The sequence below is a fragment of the Polypterus senegalus genome, chromosome 1 (genome assembly GCF_016835505.1).
Source record: "Polypterus senegalus isolate Bchr_013 chromosome 1, ASM1683550v1, whole genome shotgun sequence".
NCBI lineage: Eukaryota > Metazoa > Chordata > Cladistia > Polypteriformes > Polypteridae > Polypterus > Polypterus senegalus.
Genome location: NC_053154.1, coordinates 320,333,392 through 320,358,558, shown reverse-complemented (window position 1 = coordinate 320,358,558; position 25,167 = coordinate 320,333,392). Strand labels below are relative to the sequence as shown.

The following is a 25,167-nucleotide window of genomic DNA, read 5'->3' as shown; positions in this document are numbered from 1 at the left end:
GCCTCAAGTATGTAGTTGATGGTAATAATCATCTTGTTCTAATTACAGGGGGCTGCAAAGCTTACCTCAGCAGCTCCAGGCACTTTTACACTCCTCTGCACTCCCACAAACAGGGCCACGTTAGACTTACCTAATCACAAGGAACCTGTGTAGTATTTGATTAAAAGAACATGCAGACTTTGAAACGACGGTAAACAGGATTGAGGTTTTTTCTTAGATGTGAAGTTCATTTTTAATATTTTTCCAGAAGAGCAAAAAAGAACCACTGCGTAATCTATACTACCCTCGGTTCATTTCTAAGTCTCGTCTTGTTTTATTCCTGAAGTGTTACAAGGCAAGGTCTCATTTCTATAAAGCATGCAAAAATGAGGGTTTGACTTTTACAATTTCTGATATAATCTGAGTCCTGCATGGCCTCCTTTTTGCTAAAGTGAAGATCAGTAAGAACACTGCAGGTTCAAATCTCACTCCTGTAACACTGTGACTCCAAGTAAATCAGTTATTGTGTCTGTGAAGTATCAGCCAACAACATGTGGGTTATAATACTGCGTGGAGTTCACATGTTCTCCTCATGTCTGAATGAGTTTCCCGTGGGTTCTGGGTTTCCACCCCACAATACAAAGTTGTTTATTGGTAATGATAAGGCTACATCGACACAAGTATGTTTTTGTTTAAAAATGAAAACATTACTCTTCATTTTTTGCTTTTTGCCTCTACTATGGTTTTAAATCGGCAAAAATTGAGGATTTTTTAAACACTCCCCAGAGCTGTGTATTTCTGAAAACCCCATCTTAGTGTTGCAGTTTGGAAGGGTTAAAAAAAAAAGTTTTAAAAACGCAAAGTTTAACCTTCCTCAGAGTGGTTTGTGTTAATTGCGTTGCCATTCCCTCATTTGATCCTGCTCATTGCAATGTCTCATTTCCTGATTTGTCACCCTTCATGAAAGGAAAACATATTCCATCATAGCGAACAAAAAAAACTTGCTCTCTATGACGCTTGTTGTGTTGCTTACCTATAGGCCTAATGCAAAGTTGCATTTCACACAGTTTGCTGCATATATGCATAATGTGCAGCAGAAATAACTCCCACATTTCAAAAAATTACTGTGGGGTTCCCAGGTAGAGAGGTGCGGTCCGTTCCGTTAGGGACGGTACATAATAAAGTTGTCAGTCGTCACCATGCCATGGTCGGTTGAGCATCGAGGCTTCGTAGAGGAGGCTTTTTACAAAAATGGCGAATCTGTAACTGCGACGCAGAGGGTGTTTCACACGCGGTTCGGTTTACATGCTAATGAATGTGTTCCAGACTGGAAAACGATTTTGCTGTGGGTTCAGAGAGTAAGGGCAACAGGATCTGCACTGAAGAGAAATCCACCTGGACGTCCCAAAAATGTGAGAACACCCAAAAACATTGCTGCAGTGAGGGCTTCAATTGAGCCTCAGCTCTTGGATTTCGGAAAGAACTGTGAGGCGAATTTTGCATACTGACCTTCATTTACACCCATACAAGATTATGATTGGTCAGGAATTGTCTCCAGTGGACTGGGGAAGACGTATGGATTGCTGTAATGAGATCTTTTGCAGGAGATGTTCCCGGATCGAGTGGTCTCCTTACGCGAGGCAGTTCCGTGGCCACTGCGCTCACCTGATTTAAGTCCCTGTGACTTTTTTCTGTGGGGGTACCTCAAGGCCGAGGTTTTCAAACATCGTCCTCTGTCCTTGGACCAACTAAAGGAGGGCATTCAAGAAGAAATTGAAAGAATTTCGCCCGACATGCTAGTGAGAGTGATGGAAAACTTCAAAGAACGGCTCCAAATGTGTATCAGCTGTCAAGGCCACCATTTGGACCGTATAATTTTTAAAACTTAAAGTAAAAAAACTTTTTTATATCAACATTAGGGAAATAAAAAGTTTTTGGTGATACCTCGTACCATTTTTTTCAATCCCCCTTTGAAATGTGGGAGTTATTTCTGCCGCACCCTTTATAGTATGTGCAAAAGGCAAATAATTTACCAATCGTTTCAAAAAAGTGTACTCTTTCCAGTGAATTCTCAGCCATATAATATTAGATTGAACACCCTACCTTTTATCATTGTAGATCAGTTTAAATACCTCGGGGTTAACATCACAAGTAAACACAAAGCTCTTTATCAACAAAATGTCACCGTCTATATGAAAAAAATTAAGAAAGACTTGCATAGATAGTCAACCCTTCATCTCACTCTAGCTGGAAGAATTAACATTGTTAAGATAAATATTCTTCCTAAGCTTCTTTTTTGTTTCAAACCATTCCAATATACATTAATAAATAATTTTTTAAGCAATTAGATTCAACAATAACCTCATTTATTTGGAACTCAAAACATCCACGTATCCAAAGAGCGACCCTACAAAAGACCTAAGGCAGAAGGAGGCATGGCTCTACCTAACTTTCAGTTTTATTACTGTACAGCAAACATACCAGCTATAAAAACCTGGATACAAATAGATGAACATACACAGGCTTGGTCCGCAATAGAAGTAAAATCCTGCAGTACTTCTTTATATTCCCTGCTCTGTGCTCCAATAAACACACATTATCTGCAATACACTAATAACCCAATTGTGCTTCAATCATTCAGAATATGGAACCAATGTAGAAAGCATTTTAAGATGGAGAATCTTTTATCTGTGGCACCTCTGCAAGAGAACCACCTCTTTCAACCCTCGCAAACATATGCAGTTTTTAATATCTGGAAAAGATTTGGGATTAAATTGCTTAGAGATCTTTATATAGACAATTTCTGTGCATCCTATGAACAATTACAATCCAAATGTAACTTTCCAGCAACACATTTCTTTCACTATTGTTAAACAGAACTATTGTTAAACAGAACCTGCCTGATTTTCCTCATCTTGCACCCTCTTCTATGCTGGAAAAAATATTGCTCAATTTCGAGGACATAGACACCATCTCTGCAATGTATACAATTATTTTACAGTCCCTCCCTTTCAAAGATCCAAGAGGACAATGGGAAAAAGATCTCTTAATATATCAGAAAAGGAATGGAAAGTAGCAATGCAGCTCCATATGCGCAAAGCATACAATTATTCAACTCAAAATTATATATCAAGCACATCTGTCTTGCTTAAAACTCTCCAAAATGTTCCCAGGTCAAGATCCAACTTGCTAACGCTGCAATCAAGTCCCAGCTTCACTGGGTCACATGTTTTGGGCCTGCACCAAATTAATATAATTTTGGATCAAAATCTTTAAGTGCCTTTCAGACAGCCTTGGTGTCACAATCCCTCCTAACCCATTAACAGCTGTGTTTGAGGTTCTTCCATATGAGCTTAAAGTGGAGAAGGACAAACAAACTGTGATTGCATTCACTACACCATTGGCACGCAGACTTATTTTGCTAAACTGGAAGAATCCTACCTCTCCTTTTTTAAGTCAGTGGGAAACCGATGTTTTATACTATCTGAAACTGGAAAAAATCAAATTCTCAGTTAGAGGATCAGTACAGAATTTTTTCAAAACTTTGCAGGATCTAATCAATAATATTTTAGAGTAAGCTCTTAAAGCACCGAGGAAGCAATTCTTTCCGCATTTCTTTTTCTTCTCCATTCATCTCTGTTGCCCTTTTAAATCAATTTAGGTACAGTATATTTACAAGCTTTAAGTTTTACTTCGTTGGCCATGGTGTTTTTCTTAGGGGTGGGGATTAATTTGTTTTCATCCTATTTTTTTTTTTTGTCAAAATTGATCTATTTGCTTGGAATGATTACAATAAAATTTAAAAAAATAATAATAATTTACTGATTGATACAGCTTTGTGATAAATCCTATAGCCGGCATATTAACTTAAAGGCATCCTCTTCCTTTTTCAGCTGATCCATGTACGCCCAGTGTAGGTGAACGGCTATATAATGTGCATTTTGATGTGAAAGGAAATCATTTTCTTTTAAAAAGTATATTTTTTATTTTCACAAACTAGAACATTACAATGGCATGCTAGTCAATCAAACAAGGAATAATAACATAGCAGATACAGCCATCTATCTGCGTTTGTTCAAAATTGCCAAAGTTCTGCAGCTTTAAGTTTGCTTCATAGGACAGTTCTGGCCATAGTATGATGCCTTCTCAAACAGTTCCACAGACCACATATCTTCGTTTTAAAAGTTTCAGTAAATTCAAAGCAGAGCAATTAATACAAAAATAGAGAACAAAATGATACCAAAGAAAGGAAAGGAAAAGTTCTTATTTATGAAAAGTTCTGTTTAAGGCTTATTTATCTTGTTTCATTTCTCTCTAAGTTTGGTCATACGGCCATATTATGAGTGGACCATTCATATTGGTCAGAAAACTGTATGCTAATCTCCCATTTGCAAACATTTTTAACAGCCCATGTTAGCAATGAGGCAATTTCCTAACTGGCTTAATGAACACTCAGTTTTACAGATAAAACAAAGAAAGTTCTATTTCATGTTAACTCACAGGGAGAAAAAGATGATACCCTATTCTAAGTAACTATGAGAAACTGATATTCTGTTAAAATTAAGCAAACACTTAAATGAATTTAACATTAACATTACTTTCTAAGAATGGCTCTTATAAGCCTTTTACTTCAAAAGAAATACAGAGAAAACAAAGGAAAGATAGAAATACAAAGGAAATAATAAAAAAAAAAAATCAAAAACATGTCTAGATGAGTTGGTTGGCAGTGCTCACAGATTGGATCTTGCCCTGGGTACATTTAAATGTGATTGATGGTAGGCCTTTAGTTGAATTACTGAATGCTTGGTGCATATAGAAATAGAGTATATTCTATGTATGGCGGAGTTCCACTCCTTTTTGAACACACCATTTTTAAATGAAAACCCTGTAGTGTTGATACTGCTCAAATTGGCCTGCTAGGAGTGTGTGTGTAGGGCCAGGGCTTATTCCAGCTTTCCCTTTAGAGCAGGGGTCTCAAACACCGGTCCTGGAGGGCCCCAGTGGCTGCAGGTTTTCATTCTAACCCTTTTCTGAATCAGTGACCTGTTTTTTGCTGCTAGTTAACTTCTTTTGAATTAATTTGAATTGACTTGCTTTTGAAGATTCAGACCCAATGATTTTCTTTTTTCCTTAATTAGCTGCCAAACAGTATGAGATACAAAAAGAAGCCAAAACATGACCAGAAAACTGTGTCCATCATACAATATCTGAAAATAAATCAAGGTTAAGGTCTTAGGAGTGTTGACGTGCTCAAATCCCCAAAACATTTGACCAGTGCTCTTAGAAAAGAGAAAATCAACAATTTCAGAAATTTCTGCTATTGCACAATGAGAGCAGCAGCAAGCCATGAAATTGAAGAACGAGTTTAATTAACAAGAATCAGTGCCTAATGAAGCAACTAGCTGGAGTAAAATTAGTTGGAGTTTCAGGCCCTGACTTAGTTGGTATTCGGTTGGCTCACTCACATTTCATTTCTCTTTGGGTGTCTTTTAATGGATGAAATGAAGCAATTCAGAGGAACAAATCTTAAAAGTCAATTAAAATGAAAAGGAAAGAGTTAATTTGCAGCCAAAACTGGTCACCAATTAAGAAAAAGGTTAGAATGAAAACCTGCAGCCACTGTGGCCCTCCAGGACTGGAGTTTGAGACCACTGCCTTAGAGGAATAGATTGGGTCAGAAAATGCATTAGTGGTAATCCGTGTAAATAAAACAAAGCTTATGATCTGTCTTATCAAATGATCTATCATATAGTATTTGGCATTTTATCTCTTTTTCAGATCGTATATATCTTTTGACATTCTCAGAAGAATTTTATTAAATTATTTCAAATATGATGTATTTTACTGTATGAACATCACAGACATTGATGATAAGGTAAGGTATTTCAGTCTTATTTAAAAAAAAAGTATAATTATGTCCTTGAAAGTTAATAATAGTGATGCATTTTAAGTTACTATCTGTTTGTTATAGTATATGGTGAAGAATATCACATTAATGGGTGAAGCTCATATAAATAAGTAGGACATCCAGAAGTGCAGGTCCCCACTTCTTCTTTTTCTTCTTTCAGCTGCTCCCGTTAGGGGTCGCCACAGTGGATCATCTTCTTCCATATCTTTCTGTCCTCGTCATCTTGTTCTGTTACACCCATCACCTGCATGTCCTCTCTCACCACATCCATAAACCTTTGTTTAGGCCTTCCTCTTTTTCTCTTCCCTGGCAGCTCTATCCTTAATATCCTTCTCCCAGTATACTCAGCATCTCTCCTCTGCACATGTCCAAACAAACGCAATCTCGCCTCTCTGACTTTGTCTCCCAACCGTCCAAGTTGAGCTGACCCTCTAATGTCCTCATTTCTTATCCTGTCCATCCTCGTCACACCCAGTGCAAATCTTAGCATCTTTAACTCTGCTACCTCCAGCTCTGTCTCCTGCTTTCTGGTCAGGTGCAGGTCCCCACTACTCTGTGTTTAATGTTAGTCACTATACTTCTTACATTTCAGTATATGGTCCCAGCACAGTCATGAAGGGTAATGCCTCCAGCATGTCCCGGGCCATGTCTTGAACACCATCCAAGGGAGTTGTCCAGTAGTATCCTAACTACATGCCCAAACCACCTCAACTGTCTACACCTGATCTAATCTGAAAAACAGTAGCTTTATTCTGCATTCATCCCATATTCCCAAGCTTCTCGCCCTGTCATGGAGTTTAACCCTAGCAACCCTATGCAGGAACTTCTTTTTGGCTACTTGTACCTGCAATCCCAGTCTTTAATTTGCTTCTTAAAAGCTCATTATGACTAAGTGAATGGAATGTTGGCTGACTGTGAAACTGATAGATCCTTGGTCTTAGCACCTACTTCAACACCACAGTGTGGTGCAATATTCATAAATCTGGTGAAGCGCCACCAATTTTTTGGTCAGTCACATAATCCTATCTATCCTCACTTTAGAAAAAGATCCCAAACTCTTTGAACCCCTCAAATTGAGGCATTTGTTCAAAGCTGACCTACATGGAAGACTTCTGATTTGAAGGTGTTAGCTCTCATCCAAAACATCATCAGCTGTCAACCACATTAGGGTGCACTTTAGATCTGATGAGGCCAAGAAGACCTAACAGCTATTGCAAACAGTGACCATTAGGTTCTCAAACTGTGGACCCTCCAAATCTGAACTGTGCCTTGATATCTGGTACATGAAAATCAAGAGCAGGAGAGGATGCAGCCTTGGCAGAGTCCATTCCTTTCAGATCACTTGTCTGTACTTGGTACGTATGTAGACTCAATTTAACTCTGCAAATATGGGAACAGCTAGGCTGTGGCAACTAGAACTTAAAACAGCCCCCCATCGTGCCTCCTTAGAGCCTAATGGTACCTGAGAACAAAGCAATAGAAAAGAGGGCATGATTAACATATACTCCAACAACAACAACAACAACAACATTTATTTATATAGCACATTTTCATACAAAAAAATGTAGCTCAAAGTGCTTTACATAATGAAGAATAGAAAAATAAGAGACACAGTAAGAAAATAAAATAAGTCAACATTAATTAACATAGAATAAGAGTAAGGTCCAATGGCCAGGGGGGACAGAAAAAACAAAAAAAACTCCAGACGGCCGGAGAAAAAAAATAAAATCTGCAGGGATTCCAGGTCATGAGACCGCCCAGTCCCCTCTGGGCAATCTACCTAACATAAATGAAACAGTCCTTTTTGTATTTATCGTTTTCACGGAAGGATTTGATGATGATGATGATGATCACGTGGACTTCTGGCTTTTAGTCCATCAATGCTGGGGCATCATGATGCTTTGAGTAGGTGGTGGTGGCGCAGGCCGCCACCACAGAGAAACCGGAAAAAGAAACAGAAGAGAGAGTAGGGGTCAGTACGGATTTTAGAGCCACTATGAATAGTTATTATGATGAATTGAACATATAAAGTATCAGGATTAAGATAAAGTGAAGTTATAAAAAGGCCATGTTAAAGTAATGTGTTTACAGCAGTGTTTTAAAGTGCTCCACTGTATTAGCCTGGCGAATTCCTATCGGCAGGCTATTCCAGATTTTAGGTGCATAGCAGCAGAAGGCCGCCTCACCACTTCTTTTTTTAGCTTTTGGAATTGTAAGGAGACACTCATTTGATGATCTAAGATTACGATTTGGAATATAGGAAATCCAGGGAATTACTAAACTTAATAATAAAAAACTGAAAAGCAGAAAATCGCAATAACAAATCAGTTAGCAAAATTAAACAAAGTGGAGTAATAAACTGAAATGCAGGAATCGCAGTAGTCATCGTCAAGCGTGGAAAGGAAAAGCAGATGAATATGTTGACATGCTGAATGCAGATTGGAAAAAGGAGACCTGCAACTGACTGAGAAAAGAATGCAGACAGAGATGTGCATTTGTTTGAATGAAAATAAGAGAAAAGCTGCTATAGTAATTATGGGCTTTTCACTTTGTCATTAATTTAATTTCAGCATTTGCTCTTTGTACAAGTGATGACCCCAAGTAAGCTTTTGTTAAGTAAAGCAGATCACCTTTTGATTTAGAAGAAGACCAATAATACAGAGGTGATCGTGTTGATAAAGGAGAATCTTCCCTTTTGTGCTTAGAAAACAATAAGCTGGTTAGCTTAAGAGCCATGTCAGGCTGTTTTGCTTGCAGACTTGTTAAACCAGTTACAGGTCCTCAGTTGGCTTTTTCATTAAATACACATTAAATGCCACTGTCATCTGTAACAGAGAAAAGATGATTTCAGGATGTTGACCAAAATACGCTTTTCCACTTATCTTCCTTCCAATGTCTGTGTTTTTTGTCCATTTTAACCTTTTCTTCTTGTCTGCCAGTTTCAGATATGGCTTTTTCTTTGAAACTCTTTTTTAGACCAGCGTCGTCTTTTTTCTGTTGTGGGTCACACTGGTATTTGCTGTATATTTCAGGGAGAGGCCAAATGAGGACATGTAAGGCATTTGCTTCTCAAACTACACACTCTGATGTCCTTATTGTCTAATTCAGTTGTCCCTCTGGGTCTTCCCCTTGTTGTTGTATCCTGGACAGATCTAGTTCATCCTCTTCTCTTAGGACAGTAATAGACATCTTCATATGAAATCTTCAGTTTCTTGGCACACTGGCACATGGAATAAGATTATTTCTGGAAAAAAAAAACAATTGACTGACTTGTTTATTGAGAAAGCTGTTATTTTGGCCATTTTTGAACCTAGAAGTGAACTTTAGGACTGCAAGTGTCTTACAACCCAAGTGATCAGAGTAACAAGTTTCAGCAGTGGTAATGCAATTGGAAAGGTTTCTCTAATAACCAATTAGCATTAACATATGATTAATTAAGGATAAGCTGAGTGAGTATGCCATTAGGACATCGAAGAAGTGGGGCTTTAAAGCCATATGTGAATAATAATTTAATTTAAAAAGCAGTCATTTCAAGGGGTAATAGCCTTTATTCACACTATTAATGCCTTGGCTGTATTTTTAAATCTATTTAATGGTATCTTCAGAAAATGTTTAAGTTTCTATGAAAAGCATGAACATTTCTGGGTCTATCCAGACTTTTGACTGTTACTGTAAAGCATTCCTGAAGTGACAGTCCATTAGAACAATCTAGATGGGAGCAGGCCATTCAGCCTAACAAAGCTTGCCAGTCCTATCCACTTAACTCTTCTAAAAGAACATCAAGTCTAGTTTTGAAAGTTCCTAATGTCCACCACACTACTTGGTCACTTATTCCATGTGTCTGTGGTTCTCTGTGTAAAGAAAAACTTTCTAATTTCCCCTTAACAAGTTTCCAACTGTGTCCCTGTGTTCTTGATGAACTCATTTTAAAATAACATTCTCGATCCACTGGACTAATTCCCTTCATAATTTTAAAGACTTAATTCATGTCACTTCTTAATCTTCTTTTGCTTAAACTGTAAGGGCTCAGCATTTTTAGTCATTCCTCATAATTCATCCCCTGTAGCCCTGGATTTGACCTAGTTGCTCTTCGCTGGACCTTTTCCAGCACTGCTATGTCCTTTTTGTATCCTGGAAACCAAAACTGCACCTAGTAGTCTTGTAAAGCTTGAGCAGAACCTCGTTGGACTTGAACTCCACAATCACGTTATGTAATCTAATATTCTATTTGCCTTCTTAATGGCTTCTGAACACTGTTGGGAAGTTGACAGCGTAGAGTGACATAACGACTACTGGTAACTTGATTAACAGACGGCATGATTGGTGGAGTGCACAAAGGTGCGCAAACTTAAATTCAATGTGGGAAACTGAACTCTTATGTAAAATTTTTTTTTATCTCAGATCATCAAAAGGGCCCGGCAGAACTACCTGTTTGAACAATACAAAGAAAAGAAAAACAGCCCAGCTCAGTTACTTGACGATGTTCAAACTGCTTTAAAGGTGAGCATTCTTGCATAACATTCTGTTTAGTTATTGGACACCTGTGTCTTATACTAATGAATATATTTCTACATTTGGAGTTTCATCCAACAGAATAACTCATTCTTGCAGGAAATGTTTGGCTGGATTAGGAACTAAATATTCTTTCAACCCAATTGCGGATTCAGAATGTACTGCTTTTATGCAGGCAATGTGATACTGGCTTAATCCAGTTAAGGGTCATAGTATGACAAAGCCTATTCCAGCAGCAGTCGACTTGGGTAGGAAACAGCCCTGGACAGGACATCAGTCCATTGTGAGGTCTCCTTACACACACACACACCCACACACACAGGCTAGCTCAGTATTTCCAGGTAACCTAATGTGTACCCATCTTTTGGGGGTGTGGGTACAAAACCGGTGTGCTTGAAGGAAAATCTTTACTGACCCTAGAAGGGGAGAGATGAGTCTTCATTTCAAAAGCTTAATCTCATTTAAACATGTTTCAGTATTGTGCATGAGAAGATTTTCTAGGTATGGTTTATTTTACAGTATTTTAGCAAAAATGTATGTGCTGAGGATATTCTGATGATATGATTTCCAACACCACAATACCAAAGTACAGCAACCAATAAACTTCTGTCTTCTGACTTCTGTCATCTCTTCTTGCAGACCCCCCAGCCCCCTGTTTATCCAGCAAACTTTGCTCTCTTCCTCCTGACTCTGGCTCCCCAATTGAAGTGGGGCTACTCTTTTTATCCCATGCCTGGGAGTACTTTCAGTGACTTGAAACTGTGGGTCTGAGGCACTTCCAGGGAGGGCTAAAGCTCTACAGAGTTGGGATTCCCAATCCCCTCAGCTCCCCCAGCAGACCCCACAGAAACCAACAAAGCTGCCCCCTGGGACTACAGTTCCTAGCATGGATACGGGCGTCCATGCGGGAATCCTGGTCTGGGTTCGCTGTTATCCAGTGTCTTGGAGAAGGAACCAGCATGAGTAAGCTGCCTTCCCCTGCCCTATAATAGCCTCTGAACCAAGGTAAAGATTCCTTTTCAGTCCTGGCCGGGACACCCACCCATATTGGCTGTCCATCACAATATACATTTTTTTATATGTTAACCCATAATTTTTTATTTCAGGCTTTCATGGAGTACAGAGATAATAAACTTTCCGATAGGATGAATGTCCATGGATGTCCACTGAATTACAGTAAACTGTATAAAAACCATCCATGAAAAAAATCTCGCATTACTTCTGTCACATAATCCGTATGTCAAGTAATCCATTTGTAGCCTCACAACATGCAAAACGCATACATTTGTTGCTAAAATATTGTTAAATAAATACCAATTTTAAGCTTTTGAATTGAGAACAGGACTCTTGATCAATGAAGTGAGGCGAAGAGCTTGGTCTTCAGTTCAGTAGCTCGATCCTATGTGAATGTATTCCCTCTGTGTGTACTGCTGATTTTCCAGGTGTGTTTATTTAGCAGTATTTTAGCTAAAAATGCATGCGTTGTGCACATTATAGGCTTCTGTTATATATTCTGTTATAATGTTTTTCCATGAAAATTTGAAATGAAATATTGTTCTCTGCCATAACTACAGACCACAAAAGGTAAGTAAGTAGTTTTAAATAGATAGATTTACCATTTTTGCCCATCAATCTGCGCTCAATAATCCATAATGACAAAGTGAAAACATGTTTTCAAAATAAAGGTGTGCAAATTTATTAAAAATAAAAAAACTGAAATTTCTAACTTTTAGTATTCAGACCCTTAATTCAGTGCTTTGTAGAATCCCCTTTGGTAGCCATCAAGTTTTTTTAGGTCAGTATCTAAAAGCTATGCAATCCTGGATTTGTCAGTTTATCCCATTATTCTGGGCATATCCTCTCAACTTCTCTTAGAGACCTGCCATCTTCAGGTCCCTCCACTAATGTTCTATGGGGTTAAAGTCTGGTCCACCTAAGGACACTCGGGGACTTGACCTGAAGCCACTCCAGAGTTGTATTGGCCCTCAGGTGATTGTCATTCTGAAAGGTGAACTGTTGATGTGATGTGGCCAGCAAGGCTGAGGTAACTCCAGGGCATCCTTTCCTGCATTGTTTGAAATTTTTCTGGAACGGTATTATAGGTGGCCCACACTGAAAGTACCAGTCTTTCTGAGGTGACGTGTGCTCTGGAGCAGGTTTTCTTCCACCTCTTTGTATTTGGCTGGATTTCTCCTTCCTTCCATTCCGACTATAGTCTTCCTTTCCCTGGGGCAGGAAGGCAGCCCCACAGCATGATGCTACCACCACCATACTTCACCATAGGGATGGTGTATTAGGCAGATCATGAGCAGTGCCTGGTCTTCATCAGATATAGGCATTGGAGGTCTTCCCAGAGAATTCGCTTTTTTTTTGTCTCATCAGGCCAGAAAATCTTTTTCTCATGCTTTTAGAGTCCTTTCAGCTGTCGTATGCCTTTTAGTTAAGAGCAGCTTTCGTCTAGCCATATTACTAGAAACACCTGACTGATGGGGCACTGTTAGTGTGACCATTGGGTTCTTAGTTACTTCCATGACCAAGGCTCTTATTGCCTCATCACATTTTACCACAGATGTCTATAGTGAGTTCCTTGAACTTCATGTGTTTGTTTTTATCCTGACAATGCACTATGAATTGTGGAGTCAACCATACACAGGGACACATATGCCTTTCAAACAATGTCCAATCAATTCAGTTTTGCCACAGGTGGACACCAGTCAAGATCTAGACAAATCTCAAGAAGAATCGAGCAAACCAGGTGCCCCGACCACAATTAGGAATGCTGCAGTGAAGGATTTGAATACTGTTAGAAATCGGAGGCTTCAGTTTTTGATTTTTAAAAAATTTGCAAACCATTATAAAAACGTTTTCAGTTTTTTATGATCATCTATTTATTGTAGATTGAACAAATTCATCTATTTAAAATTAAAGCTACAACACAATCAAGTGTGCAGTAAGTGAAGGGCTCTGAATACTTTCTGAATCCACTTAATAGAAAACTAGCTGTCTCCTCTGGCTCCACCCACGTAGTTGTGAAAACGTCAAATGTTGCCACTGTATCTGATCATTTTCAGCTCTGATGGGAGAGTGTCCCCCACGTGGAGATTAGAGGAAGTGGCCGTGATATCTCTGCCAATGAGCAGCTACTCTCTAAAACACACGTAGCTGTGATCTCTCTCTCAAAAATGTCCAACGTTACTCTTCCACAATCTCTAGATGATAATGTCTGCTGAACAAACAGGTATCACTAGCTAAGCTGAGGCAAGGTACACTGCCACATGTGACAAGAGGTAGACCAACTTGAACGGAGGCTGGTGCATGAGTGAGGAGGGCCCCGCAGGCTCTCCCTCGGATTCTCGCAAATAAATCGGTACCACAAGAGATCTATGATATTTAGCACAATGAGAGAAGTCGGAAAATCAACCAGAATGTTCAAGTAAATTATAGAAAAAAACCCAATCTAAATCCATTAAATAGTTCTCTCTTGAAAAGTGGACAGACAGACAGATGTTGGATTTTATATGTTTATATTGATATAGATGTCACTTTGGGTGGAATAATTCATTTAAATGAATAAGAAAACAGGATGTCTCCCAATTTTGATTCCATTTTATTATGTTTAAGTCTAAAAGTCAGCAAAAGATTTTTTTATGATAAACTTAGTTTTACAAATTAAGAGATTTATTCATTGATGTTAGCTTTTTTTTAAAGGGAATTTTCGGGAAAGATCCCTGCATGTCTATGCCAGTTTCTACCGTGTAGACCAGGGGTCCTCAATCCCAGTCCTGGAGGGCCGCAGTGGCTGCAGGTTTTTGTTCTAACCCGGTTATTTAATTAGAAAGCAATTCTTGCTTATAATTTAATTTCATGGCTTGTTAGTGCTTTAACTCTGCTATGTCAGGGGATTCTTATATCCTGGATTTTCTTTCCCTTTCTAAGGATATCATCCAAATAATTTAAAGACTAAAATGAATGAGTAATTCTCAGTCCTTCACTTTTTCCTCTTCAATTTCCTTCCAGGCGGCACGGTGGCACAGTGGTAGCGCTGCTGCCTCGCAGTTCGGTTCGCTTCCCGGGTCCTCCCTGCGTGGAGTTTGCATGTTCTCCCCATGTCTGCGTGGGTTTCCTCCGGGCGCTCCGGTTTCCTCCCACATTCCAAAGACATGTAGGTTAGGTGGATTGGCGATTCTAAATTGGCCCGACTGTGTGCTTGATGTGTGGGTGTGTTTGTGTGTGTCCTGCGGTGGGTTGGCACCCTGCCCGGGATTGGTTCCTGCCTTGTGCCCTGTGTTGGCTGGGATTGGCTCCAGCAGACCCCCGTGACCCTGTATTCGGATTCAGCGGGTTAGAAAATGGATAGATGGATGAATTTCCTTCCAAATGCATGATAAATACACACGGGTGTAAATGGTAACAAGCTAAATGGAGAAATGCTGTTCTCTTTTGTCATTTGCATGTTACTGCTAATTAGGAGCAATTAAAACCCAATAATACAGCTGTTTAAGACTAAAATAAGCAATAAGGATTCAAAATCTTAGTGATCGAGACAACTAAAGTGAAGCAGAAGTGGTATTTGAACTTCTTATTAAGCAATTGGGTTGAAGCAAAAATCTGCAGCCACTGTGGCCCTCCAGGACTGTGATTCAGGACCCCTGGTGTAGACTGTTCATGTAACTCACTTTTTCTTTTTCTTTCCACCTTTTGCTCAGCCTTTTACTGCAAAGTTTAACGAAACAACAGATTTAGATAAGAAGCAAATGCTGGGTCGTCTAAAGGTGGCAGTGGAAGCAGCCATTGGACCACTACTGGAAACTTTGCAGAAAGGAGCAGCGGACAGTGATATGGCCAGCAAGGCTGAGGTAAGTCCAAGGCATCCTTTCCTGCATTGTTTTAAATGTTTCTGGAGCAGTATTATAGGTGGCCAACACTGAAAGTACCAGTCTTTCATATAAAATTACAGTTCTTGAGACAAAATCATTTTTAGACTTTCAAGAACTATGGTTGTGCCACTGGTCTTTAATACAAGGAGAAACATCATTATCCTTTTTGTCATCATAATACCAGCTTTAGGAAGTGAGTGTGTATGTTTTTTTTTTCTCAGCCTCCTTCATACCAAAAAATGGGTTAGTATAATAAAAAACTTGTCACTGCCGGTGTGGAGTTGTCCTTTATGCCTGTGCAGGGTTTTCTCTCATATCCTAAAGATGCACGTATACAGTAAGGTTGATTCAGGCCATATCTGTGGATGGGTGTGTGTTTAACAACTTTTTCATCCACTGAGCAATGCCCAACAGGTATTAAAAAGGTAAATAAAATGGTAGGTCTTGTAGAAACTGTTGAAGATAAAGTCAAGGGATGTTATGCCCATAATATGTAAAGCAATCTAGAATACTGTGTGCAGTTCTGGTCTACAGACTACAAGAAAGGTGTAGCAGCCTGTGAAGCTGTGCAGAAGAGAGCAACCAAGTGCATCCCAGGACTTAAGGACACGTCCTACTGTGACATTCTTAGAGAATGTCATCTGTTTAGTCTGAGCAGAGACTGCTCCATGGGACCTAATTCAGAATGCTCAAAGTCATTGATAAAGTAGATCCAGCAGAATTCTTTGAACTAAACAGCAAATATTATACACTGTGTGCACAATTATTAGGCAAGTTGTATTTTTGGGATTAATTTTAATATAAAACAAATACAGTGCCATCAGTCAATCCAAAATGTTAATAAACCTGAATGTTATGCAAAGGAAAGGTGAGTGTGAACATTATCAGGGGAATACACGTGTGTGCACAATTATTAGGCAACTACTAGTGTGCAGAATTATTATGCAACTAAATCAAAAACTTACATTTTCCCGATCTCCCTTGTTCATTTTCATCTGTTAAAGTGAGAATATTAAACAAACAACACATCATTTCCAAATAAACATTTCTGACATGAAAAAAAAATATCAGTGACCAATATAGCCCCCCTTCTTTTCAATAACAGCAATAAGCCTTCCATTCATAGAATCTGTTAGTTTCTTGATCTGTTGCCGATCAACTTTTTGTGCAGCAGTGTCCCAGACACTGTTCAGAGGGGTGTACTGTTTTCCTTACCTGTAAATCTCCTGTTTAAGAAGGGCCCACAAGTTCTCAATAGGGTTTAGGTCAGGTGAGGAAGGGGGCCATGTCATTATTCTGTCATCTTTAAGGCCTTTACTGGCTAGCCACACAGTGGAGTACTTTGATGCATGTGATGGAGCATTTTCCTGCATAAAAATCATGGTCCTCTTCAAAGATGCTGACTTTTTCCTGTACCACTGTTTGAAGAAAGTGCCCTCTAAAAACTGGCAGTAGATTTAGGAGTTGAATTTGAGTCCATCTTCAACCTGAAAAGGACCAACTAGCTCATCTGTAATAATACCAGCCCATACCAGTACCCCACCTCCACCTCCACTTTGCTGGCGTCTAAGTCGAAGTGGAGCTCTGTGCCCGTTACTGATCCAGCCACGGGCCCATCCATCTGGTCCATCAAGTGTCATCTCCATAAAACCATTGAAAAATCTGTCTTTAGATACTCCTTGGCCCAGTGTTAACGTTTCAGTTTATGTGTCTCATTCAGTGGTGGTTGGGTTTCAGCTTTCCTTACCTTGGTCATGTCTCTTGAGCACTGCACACTTTGTACTTCTAGGCACTACAGGTAGGTTGCAGTTCTGGAATATGACAGCACTAGAGGATAACGGGTTCCTGGTTGCTTCACGTTTTATTCTTCTCAAATCTGTGGTAGTTAATTTGCGTCTTGTCTTCTCAACACATTTCTTGTGACCCTGTTGACTATTTGCAACAAAACAATTCATCGTTCTATGATCACGCCCCAATATCTTAACGATTAGGAGAGTGCTGCATCCCTCGGAAAGACTTTTTACAATTTTTGACTTTTCAGAGTCAGTTAAATCTCTTTTTTGGCCCATTTTGCCTAGGGAAAAGAAGCTGCCTAATAACGATACACACCTTGATATAGGGTGTTGGTCTCCTTAGGCCACACCCTCCCTCATTACACAAATATACATCACCTGCTGTGCTTAAATCAAATAAGCATTCAAGTTTATACAGCTTGGAGAGGGAATATATGCATGAAAATTTTGATATGGTCAAAATACTCACTTGCCTAATAATTGTGCACACAGTGTACTCAGGGACATCAGTGGAAAATAAGGTGAAATGCATTTAAGACTGAAACCAGGAAGCCCTTCTTTATGCAGAGTTGTGGGAGTCGTGCAGTAGAAGTGGAAACCTGGACAACCTTTAAGAAGTATCTAAATGAGAAGATTTGGACAGTTTAGCTATTAGCTAAGCAAACAAGCCTGATGGACTGAATGGGGTCCTGTTGTTTGTGAATTTTCTTATGTTCTTAATGTAAGTGTGCCCAGGGCTGTCCACCCAGGCTTATTACTTTCCTTTTGCCTGATGTTGCTGTGGTGGACATGGTTACCTTGGGACTCAACAGCTGAGACAAATAGATAAATGTATCAGTCGGCTTTTCAGGTGGATCCCCAACCTGTTTGTCTGTCGTACTACAACAATATAGAAGGTTATAAAATTGTTGACTCTATTTACATTTTGTTTGCAACTGCAAACATTATAGCTTTTATTTGTCATATTTATAAAAAGGTTCTAAGCAAATTTATGAATAAGGTATGAGATGTGGTGTGGTAGGGGATAACAAAATGTAACAGTGCTTCTGTCCCAAAATTTTGCTTCTTGAATATGGTGGACAAACCAGCACAAACCTGTCTAAAACCCCCTTCACACCAGCTCTTGGTCACCCTTCTGTAGGTACAAAATCAAGGAAAGTGAGGAAAAGGCTTCAGTCTTCTTGCAGATGACAACGTCACTCCACTGCATTTTTTTACAAACCACACTGTGAACTGAAGAGAATCTGTTACAAGAAGTTTATTTGATAAAGAAAATATATGCATATTATGCCTGGAAGATGGTTGTGTTAAGAAACTGCGCTTTTCCATAGTGGCTTAATTGCAAGGAGCCATCCATTTATATAAAAATTTAAGTAAAGAAATTGGACATGTCTTGTGAACTGCCACATCCACTTTAGCAGGAAAGGAAGTCCTGTCTGTCATAAAGCCTGGTAACCCCATTCATCCCCCTTGTTTGCACAATGACAGTTAATTCCGTGACTCCATATGCTGCCATAGGTAGGTAGGCTATATAGGTAGGTAGATAAACTTTTTGGCTTTTTACAGAGGATTTTTAAATAACTAAATAAATACAAAATTAGGTATATATACACACACTATGCTCTGAACCCACACCAGAATAGCTAAAAAGGAAGGTAGATTAATAAAGAAAAGACAACTTCTGACTAGACTGTCAGCATTTAGCAGGCATTTTGCTGTTGGTGTAAAGGAGCCCCCATCACATTTCTTGTCACACTTCTACTGAATTATTCGTTGGCTGAAAGTCCTCAGTGGTAGTATGTCAGAGAGAGAAAGTGCAGCATTGTTCATAGTGGCACTCAGATTTTTTTTTTTTTTAAAATCCTGTCCATCACTACTATCTCAGGAGGGTCCACAATGTATCAAATAACTGTGCCCACCCTTTTAATTAGCTTATTGATTCAGGTGGCCCCTCTTGAAGTGAAGTTACCAGCCCAGCACACCACAGTGTAGAAAACTGCACTGGCCATCACAGGATTGTAGAAAATATGAAGAATGTTACTTTCCACATTAAAGGAACACAACCTCCTAAGGAAGAAGAACCTGCTCTGCCCTTCTGTATTTTCTCTGTGTTCTGAGACCAGTCTAATCTGTCATTAATGTGGACCCCCAAGTACTTGTTGGAATGCGACACCTTTATATCCACTCCGTAAATAGCACCTGCCCATTGAGGCTCTTTGGTGTGATGAAAGTCAATAACCAGTTCTTTGGTTTAGCTGACATTAAGATGTAGACTCTTTAAACCAAGATAGAAAGCTCTCCACCTGTCTCTGTCTCACCCCCCCTTATCAATGCACCCCATAAATGCAGAGTCATCTGAGAATTTCTGCAAGTGACATGACCTGCTGTTATATTTATAGACGGAGCTTCCCAGAGCAAAGAGAGGGAGAGACAGGACTGTTCCTTGTCATGCTCCAGTGTTGCTCACACAGTCCTTGAGTCTAACAAACTGTGGTGTGCCCCACAGATCTTTCATTATTGAGGACACCATAGGCTCATCCACCTGCACATCACTGAGTTTACCCCTTAACGGGGTTGGTGTGATGCTATTGAGAACACTGGAGAAATCGGAAAACATAATCCTCACAGTTCTGCCAGCTGTGTCCAGGTGAGAATAAGCCTTGTAGGGCAGATAGATAATCGCATCTCTGCTCCAGTCTTTCTCTGGTAGGCAAACTGCAGTGGTTTCAGGTGGTCTACCACAAGAGGACTCCAGGACCAGCCTCTTAAAGGTCTTCATGGTGTGAGACCTAAGAGCCACTGGTCTGTAGTCATGAGGTAATGAGGTGACTGCCTTCTTTGGAACAAGAACATTGTCGCTATTGTGCAGTGACTTGAAAATGTCTGCCTGGCAACTGTTAAATGAAGTATGTGTAGATTTAATTGAGTTTTAAAGCACTGAATAGCATTACCGAAAAGTCAAAGGTGAGTGACTGCTAGGAATGATTTTAAATTTTTAATAATGAGATCGATGATCTTTTTAAATTTAGATTAAAACATTAAAGTATGTAGGACATGAATGTAGCCTCTTCAAAAAATGTATTCAAAGTATAAGCACTGTGGGGATGCATAAAAGTATTTACTTTTAGCTAAAATACAAAATCTGAGTTGTGCTGTAATTGTTTTCTTTCTAATTCATCTGATGATGGTTTGCTATGTCAGTGATGCTTGATGAAATAAAAATTAGTTTAAGACAAAGAGCAGCAAATTGTGACTGTTCAAAGAACAGATTCTTTATTGTTTTCACCATTTAAAACTAGTTTTGTCAAGGATGTATCAGTGTAATTGTGATTTACCGGCATTTATTTTCTACCCTTAGCTTTGGTGTACATACGTTTGACTTTATTTAATATCAATACTGTACTGGAGTTTACGAAAGTAAAACACATAAACCAAAATGGCACAGAAGAAGGTGCATTGATACTCATGACAAAAGCAGTGCATGATTAAAAGGGTATATCCTTTTCATTTTTTAAGTGTATGGGGATTTCTTTGAAATTACAGGAAAAGATCAACAGAATTGATTTCGGAAAGGTAGTTCTGTTTTTCAAAGGTCATACCTATTAATATTTTACTATATGTATTCATGATAGATGGTTTAATGATTGTGGCTAAACTCAGGGCATTTGTTACTGTTTTCAGAAATTGCTGGATGAAGCAAAAGACCTGCTCTCTGACTGGCTAGATCACCAGTATGGAAGCCAAGTGACTGACAACTCCATTTTTTCCATTTTGCCCAAATACTGGGAAGCAGAATACCACAAAGACATGGAAGCACTTAATGTAAGTTATGCTTATCAGACACAATTACAATAACGTTTGTTAATAACATACATTTGTTTTCATCAGTCTATAAACCAAAAGCATTTAATTCTGGGTAGATTCTTGTCACAGACAATACTGAATCAGGAGGGGCAATCGGGTGTACACTACATACATGTAGTTCAGTCTAAACTATTAACATACACTATATGGCCAAATGTTTGGACACCTGACCATTATTTTAGCATATTGGATGTCTCATTCCAAAACCATAAGCATTAATACTGAGTTGGCCTCTCCTTTGCGACTGTAATTTTCCTCCAGTCTTCAGTATGTCTGTGGGAATTTGTACCCATTCAGCCAGTTTTGAGGTGAGGTACTAATACTGGACAAGAAGACCTGGCTCACACTTGATGTGCCAATTAATCTCAAAAATGTTCAGTAGGGTTGAGGTCAGAGCTCTCTGTGGGCCACTCGAGTTCCTAAGACATGGCTTTGTGCACAATCATGCTGGACCATAAAAGGGTCTTCTCCAAAAAGTTGCACATGATTGTCTAAAGTGCCTTTTTATGCTGTGGCATTAACAGTAAGCTTCATTGAAACCTAGGGGCCTAGCCCAAACCCTGCCATTATCCCTTCTTCACCAAACAATTCAGTCCAGAAGGTATCTTACATCTAGCACTGTAGCACCTAGCCAGATAGTAAAGTGCGATTAATCACTCCAGATAATATATTTCCACTACTCCACTGAGTCCAATAGTGGTGTGCTTTACACTCTGGTTGACACTTGCCATTGTGCATAGTGATCTTAGGTTTGTGTGCAACAGCCCAGCCACGAAAGTCCATTTCATATAACTCCTGATGCACAGTTCCTGTGCTCAGGTTGTTTAAAGAGGCAGTTTGGAACTCTATTGTGAGTGAGGCACCAGAGGATAGGCGATGTTTTGCCAATGTGCTTCAATATTCAGAGGGCCTGTGGTTTACCACTTCGTGGCTGAGCTGCTGTTGCTCCTCAACGCTCCCACTTTCCAATAATTGCACTTATAGTTGACTGGGGCAGATCTAGTAGGGCAAAAATTACACATGCTGACTTGTAGCAAAGATGGCATCCTATGACTGTACCACGGTGCTACTCAACATAATGCCGTCAACAAAAAGCCTGCACTAGAAGGATTTGTCTTTTGTCCCATGGCTCTGCACACCCAGAACCATATCAAAGAGGTAAAGACTTCAAGAAGATCCCAGTATGGACCACTAGAATTGGGATCTTGTATGTTACCCAAACACTGCTTCTAATCCGAGCCTTCACTCCCTCATACATGTCCTGGACAATCCTCACACACTTCTCTGGTCCTCCTTTCTCTCTCATGCACCTCCAGACCTTTTGACGTGGCCCTCTATCATAAGCCTTGTTCCAATGAGTAAACACCATATGCAAACCTTTCTGTTCTTCTTGATTCTTCTGTATGAGCTATCTCAAAGTAAAGACTGCATCATTTGTTCCTCTCCTTGACATAAAACTAATCTGATCCTCTGCTATGGTGGTCTCTACCCTAAGCCTTCTCTCTCTCTATAACCCTTTTTCAAATTGTCTTTGTGTGTAACATCAGCTTTATCCCTCCATAGTTTCCACAATCCTGAATATTGCCCTTTTCCTTATAAATGGGAACAATCACACTGTTCCTCCACTCCTCTGGCATTCTGTCCTGTTCATAGATCTTCTGCATTAGATCCCACAACACATTTACTCCTTCTTCTCCCAAACTCTTCCTCATTATTTCTAGTATTTCTTCTGGTCCTGTTCCTTTCCATGTTCCATTTTTTTCAGTACCCCCTTTACTTCCTCCCTCTTTATTCTTGGTACTAGACCTTCATTTGGGACTCCATCCCCAAATACTACCATTGGATTGTCTTCAATCAAAATATTTTCAAACTACCTTTATTGCCTACTCTTGATCCAGTCATGTTCATTCAGGACCACACCTTGCTCATCTTTCATCTTTATCTGACTAAAACCCTTTCCAGTTCTGTTTCTTGCTTTCGCTATTCTAAAAGTCCTTCTCTCTTCTTTCCAATTTTTCATACATTTTCTCCAAAGCCTGTGCTTTGGCTCTTAACACTGCCCTCTTTGCTGCCTTGCTTGTTCCACAGAAGATATTCCAAAATAAGTTCAAACTGCTGAAGTTCAAAATAATAATCCTCTTCATCGCCACTACTTTTTATTATTCTTACTTAAAATCGCTAGCAGGGAAGCATCTTTTTCTTTTTTTTTTTGCCAAGGGCATTAAACAATCAAAGGCAGAAATTGTCCGATCTGATTGATCCATCCAGGTAGCATTGGTGACATTCTATAGTATATGCTGTTTAGTGTTGTAATGCTTTTACATATTTGTGTATCCAGTTTTCTTTACACCTTGCTTGGTTTTGAAATTTAACATTTTAATCTTTCCTACCTGATTACATTTTTCCAGTGCAGATGACTGCTATGACTCTGCTTTTGCCACCCAAAAACAAATACTACTGTTGAGTTGAGAATTTACACGAATAAGAAATATGTCACCGCAAGGAGACAATTTGCTGTTTACTGGCAGAGGCTTACCTCAAAGCATTTACAGTGGTGTGAAAAACTATTTGCCCCCTTCCTGATTTCTTATTCTTTTGCATGTTTGTCACACAAAATGTTTCTGATCATCAAACACATTTAACCATTAGTCAAATATAACACAAGTAAACACAAAATACAGTTTTTAAATGATGGTTTTTATTATTTAGGGAGAAAAAAAAATCCAAACCTACATGGCCCTGTGTGAAAAAGTAATTGCCCCCTTGTTAAAAAATAACCTAACTGTGGTGTATCACACCTGAGTTCCATTTCCTGATTACTGCCACACCTGTTTCAATCAAGAAATCACTTAAATAGGAGCTGCCTGACACAGAGAAGTAGACCAAAAGCACCTCAAAAGCTAGACATCATGCCAAGATCCAAAGAAATTCAGGAACAAATGAGGACAGAAGTAATTGAGATCTATCAGTCTGGTAAAGGTTATAAAGCCATTTCTAAAGCTTTGGGACTCCAGCGAACCACAGTGAGAGCCATTATCCACAAATGGCAAAAACATGGAGCAGTGGTGAACCTTCCCAGGAGTGGCCGGCCGACCAAAATTACCCCAAGAGCGCAGAGACGACTCATCCGAGAGGTCACAAAAGACCCCTGGACAACGTCTAAACAACTGCAGGCCTCACTTGCCTCAATTAAGGTCAGTGTTCACGACTCCACCATAAGAAAGAGACTGGCCTGCAAAACGGCCTGCATGGCAGATTTCCAAGACGCAAACCACTGTTAAGCAAAAAGAACATTAGGGCTCGTCTCAATTTTGCTAAGAAACATCTCAATGATTGTCAAGACTTTTGGGAAAATACCTTGTGGACTGATGAGACAAAAGTTGAATTTTTTGGAAGGCAAATGTCCCGTTACATCTGGCGTAAAAGGAACACAGCATTTGAGAAAAAGAACATCATACCAACAGTAAAATATGGTGGTGGTAGGGTGATGGTCTGGGGTTGTTTTGCTGCTTCAGGACCTGGAAGGCTTGCTGTGATAGATGGAACCATGAATTCTACTGTCTACCAAAAAATCCTGAAGGAGAATGTCCGCCATCTGTTCGTCAACTCAAGCTGAAGCGATCTTGGGTGCTGCAACAGGACAATGACCCAAAACACACCAGCAAATCCACCTCTGAATGGCTGAAGAAAAACAAAATGAAGACTTTGGAGTGGCCTAGTCAAAGTCCTGACCTGAATCCAATTGAGATGCTATGGCATTACCTTAAAAAGGCGGTTCATGCTAGAAAACCCCCAAATAAAGCTGAATTACAACAATTCTGCAAAGATGAGTGGGCCAAAATTCCTCCAGAGCACTGTAAAAGACTCATTGCAAGTTATTGCAAACGCTTGATTGCAGTTATTGCTGCTAAGGGTGGCCCAACCAGTTATTAGGTTCAGGGGGCAATTACTTTTTCACACAGGGCCATGTAGGTTTGGATTTTTTTTTCTCCCTAAATAATAAAAACCATCATTTAAAAACTGCATTTTGTGTTTACTTGTGTTATATTTGACTAATGGTTAAATGTGTTTGAAGATCAGAAACATTTTGTGTGACAAACATGCAAAAGAATAAGAAATCAGGAAGGGGGCAAATAGTTTTTCACACCACTGTATTGTCTCCAACCGCTGTCATAAATTACCATTTGTGCTTCTTTGTTCGTTAACATAACTGCTCGGACCCCCTCTGTGCTTT

The 25,167-nt window shown here is 39.4% G+C and overlaps 1 protein-coding gene across 2 annotated transcripts in view; it reads left to right on the top strand.

The window, feature by feature from the left end:
• The window catches only part of cars1 (cysteinyl-tRNA synthetase 1), a 123,753-nt gene that overhangs the window by 29,766 nt on the left and 68,820 nt on the right, over positions 1-25,167 (top strand). For both annotated transcript variants that reach the window (XM_039737019.1, XM_039737028.1), the window contains 4 exons: positions 5,758-5,854; positions 10,289-10,387; positions 15,106-15,255; positions 20,751-20,891. In XM_039737019.1, the coding sequence (XP_039592953.1) occupies positions 5,758-5,854; positions 10,289-10,387; positions 15,106-15,255; positions 20,751-20,891 (487 nt within the window). The remainder of the gene's footprint in view (positions 1-5,757; positions 5,855-10,288; positions 10,388-15,105; positions 15,256-20,750; positions 20,892-25,167) is intronic.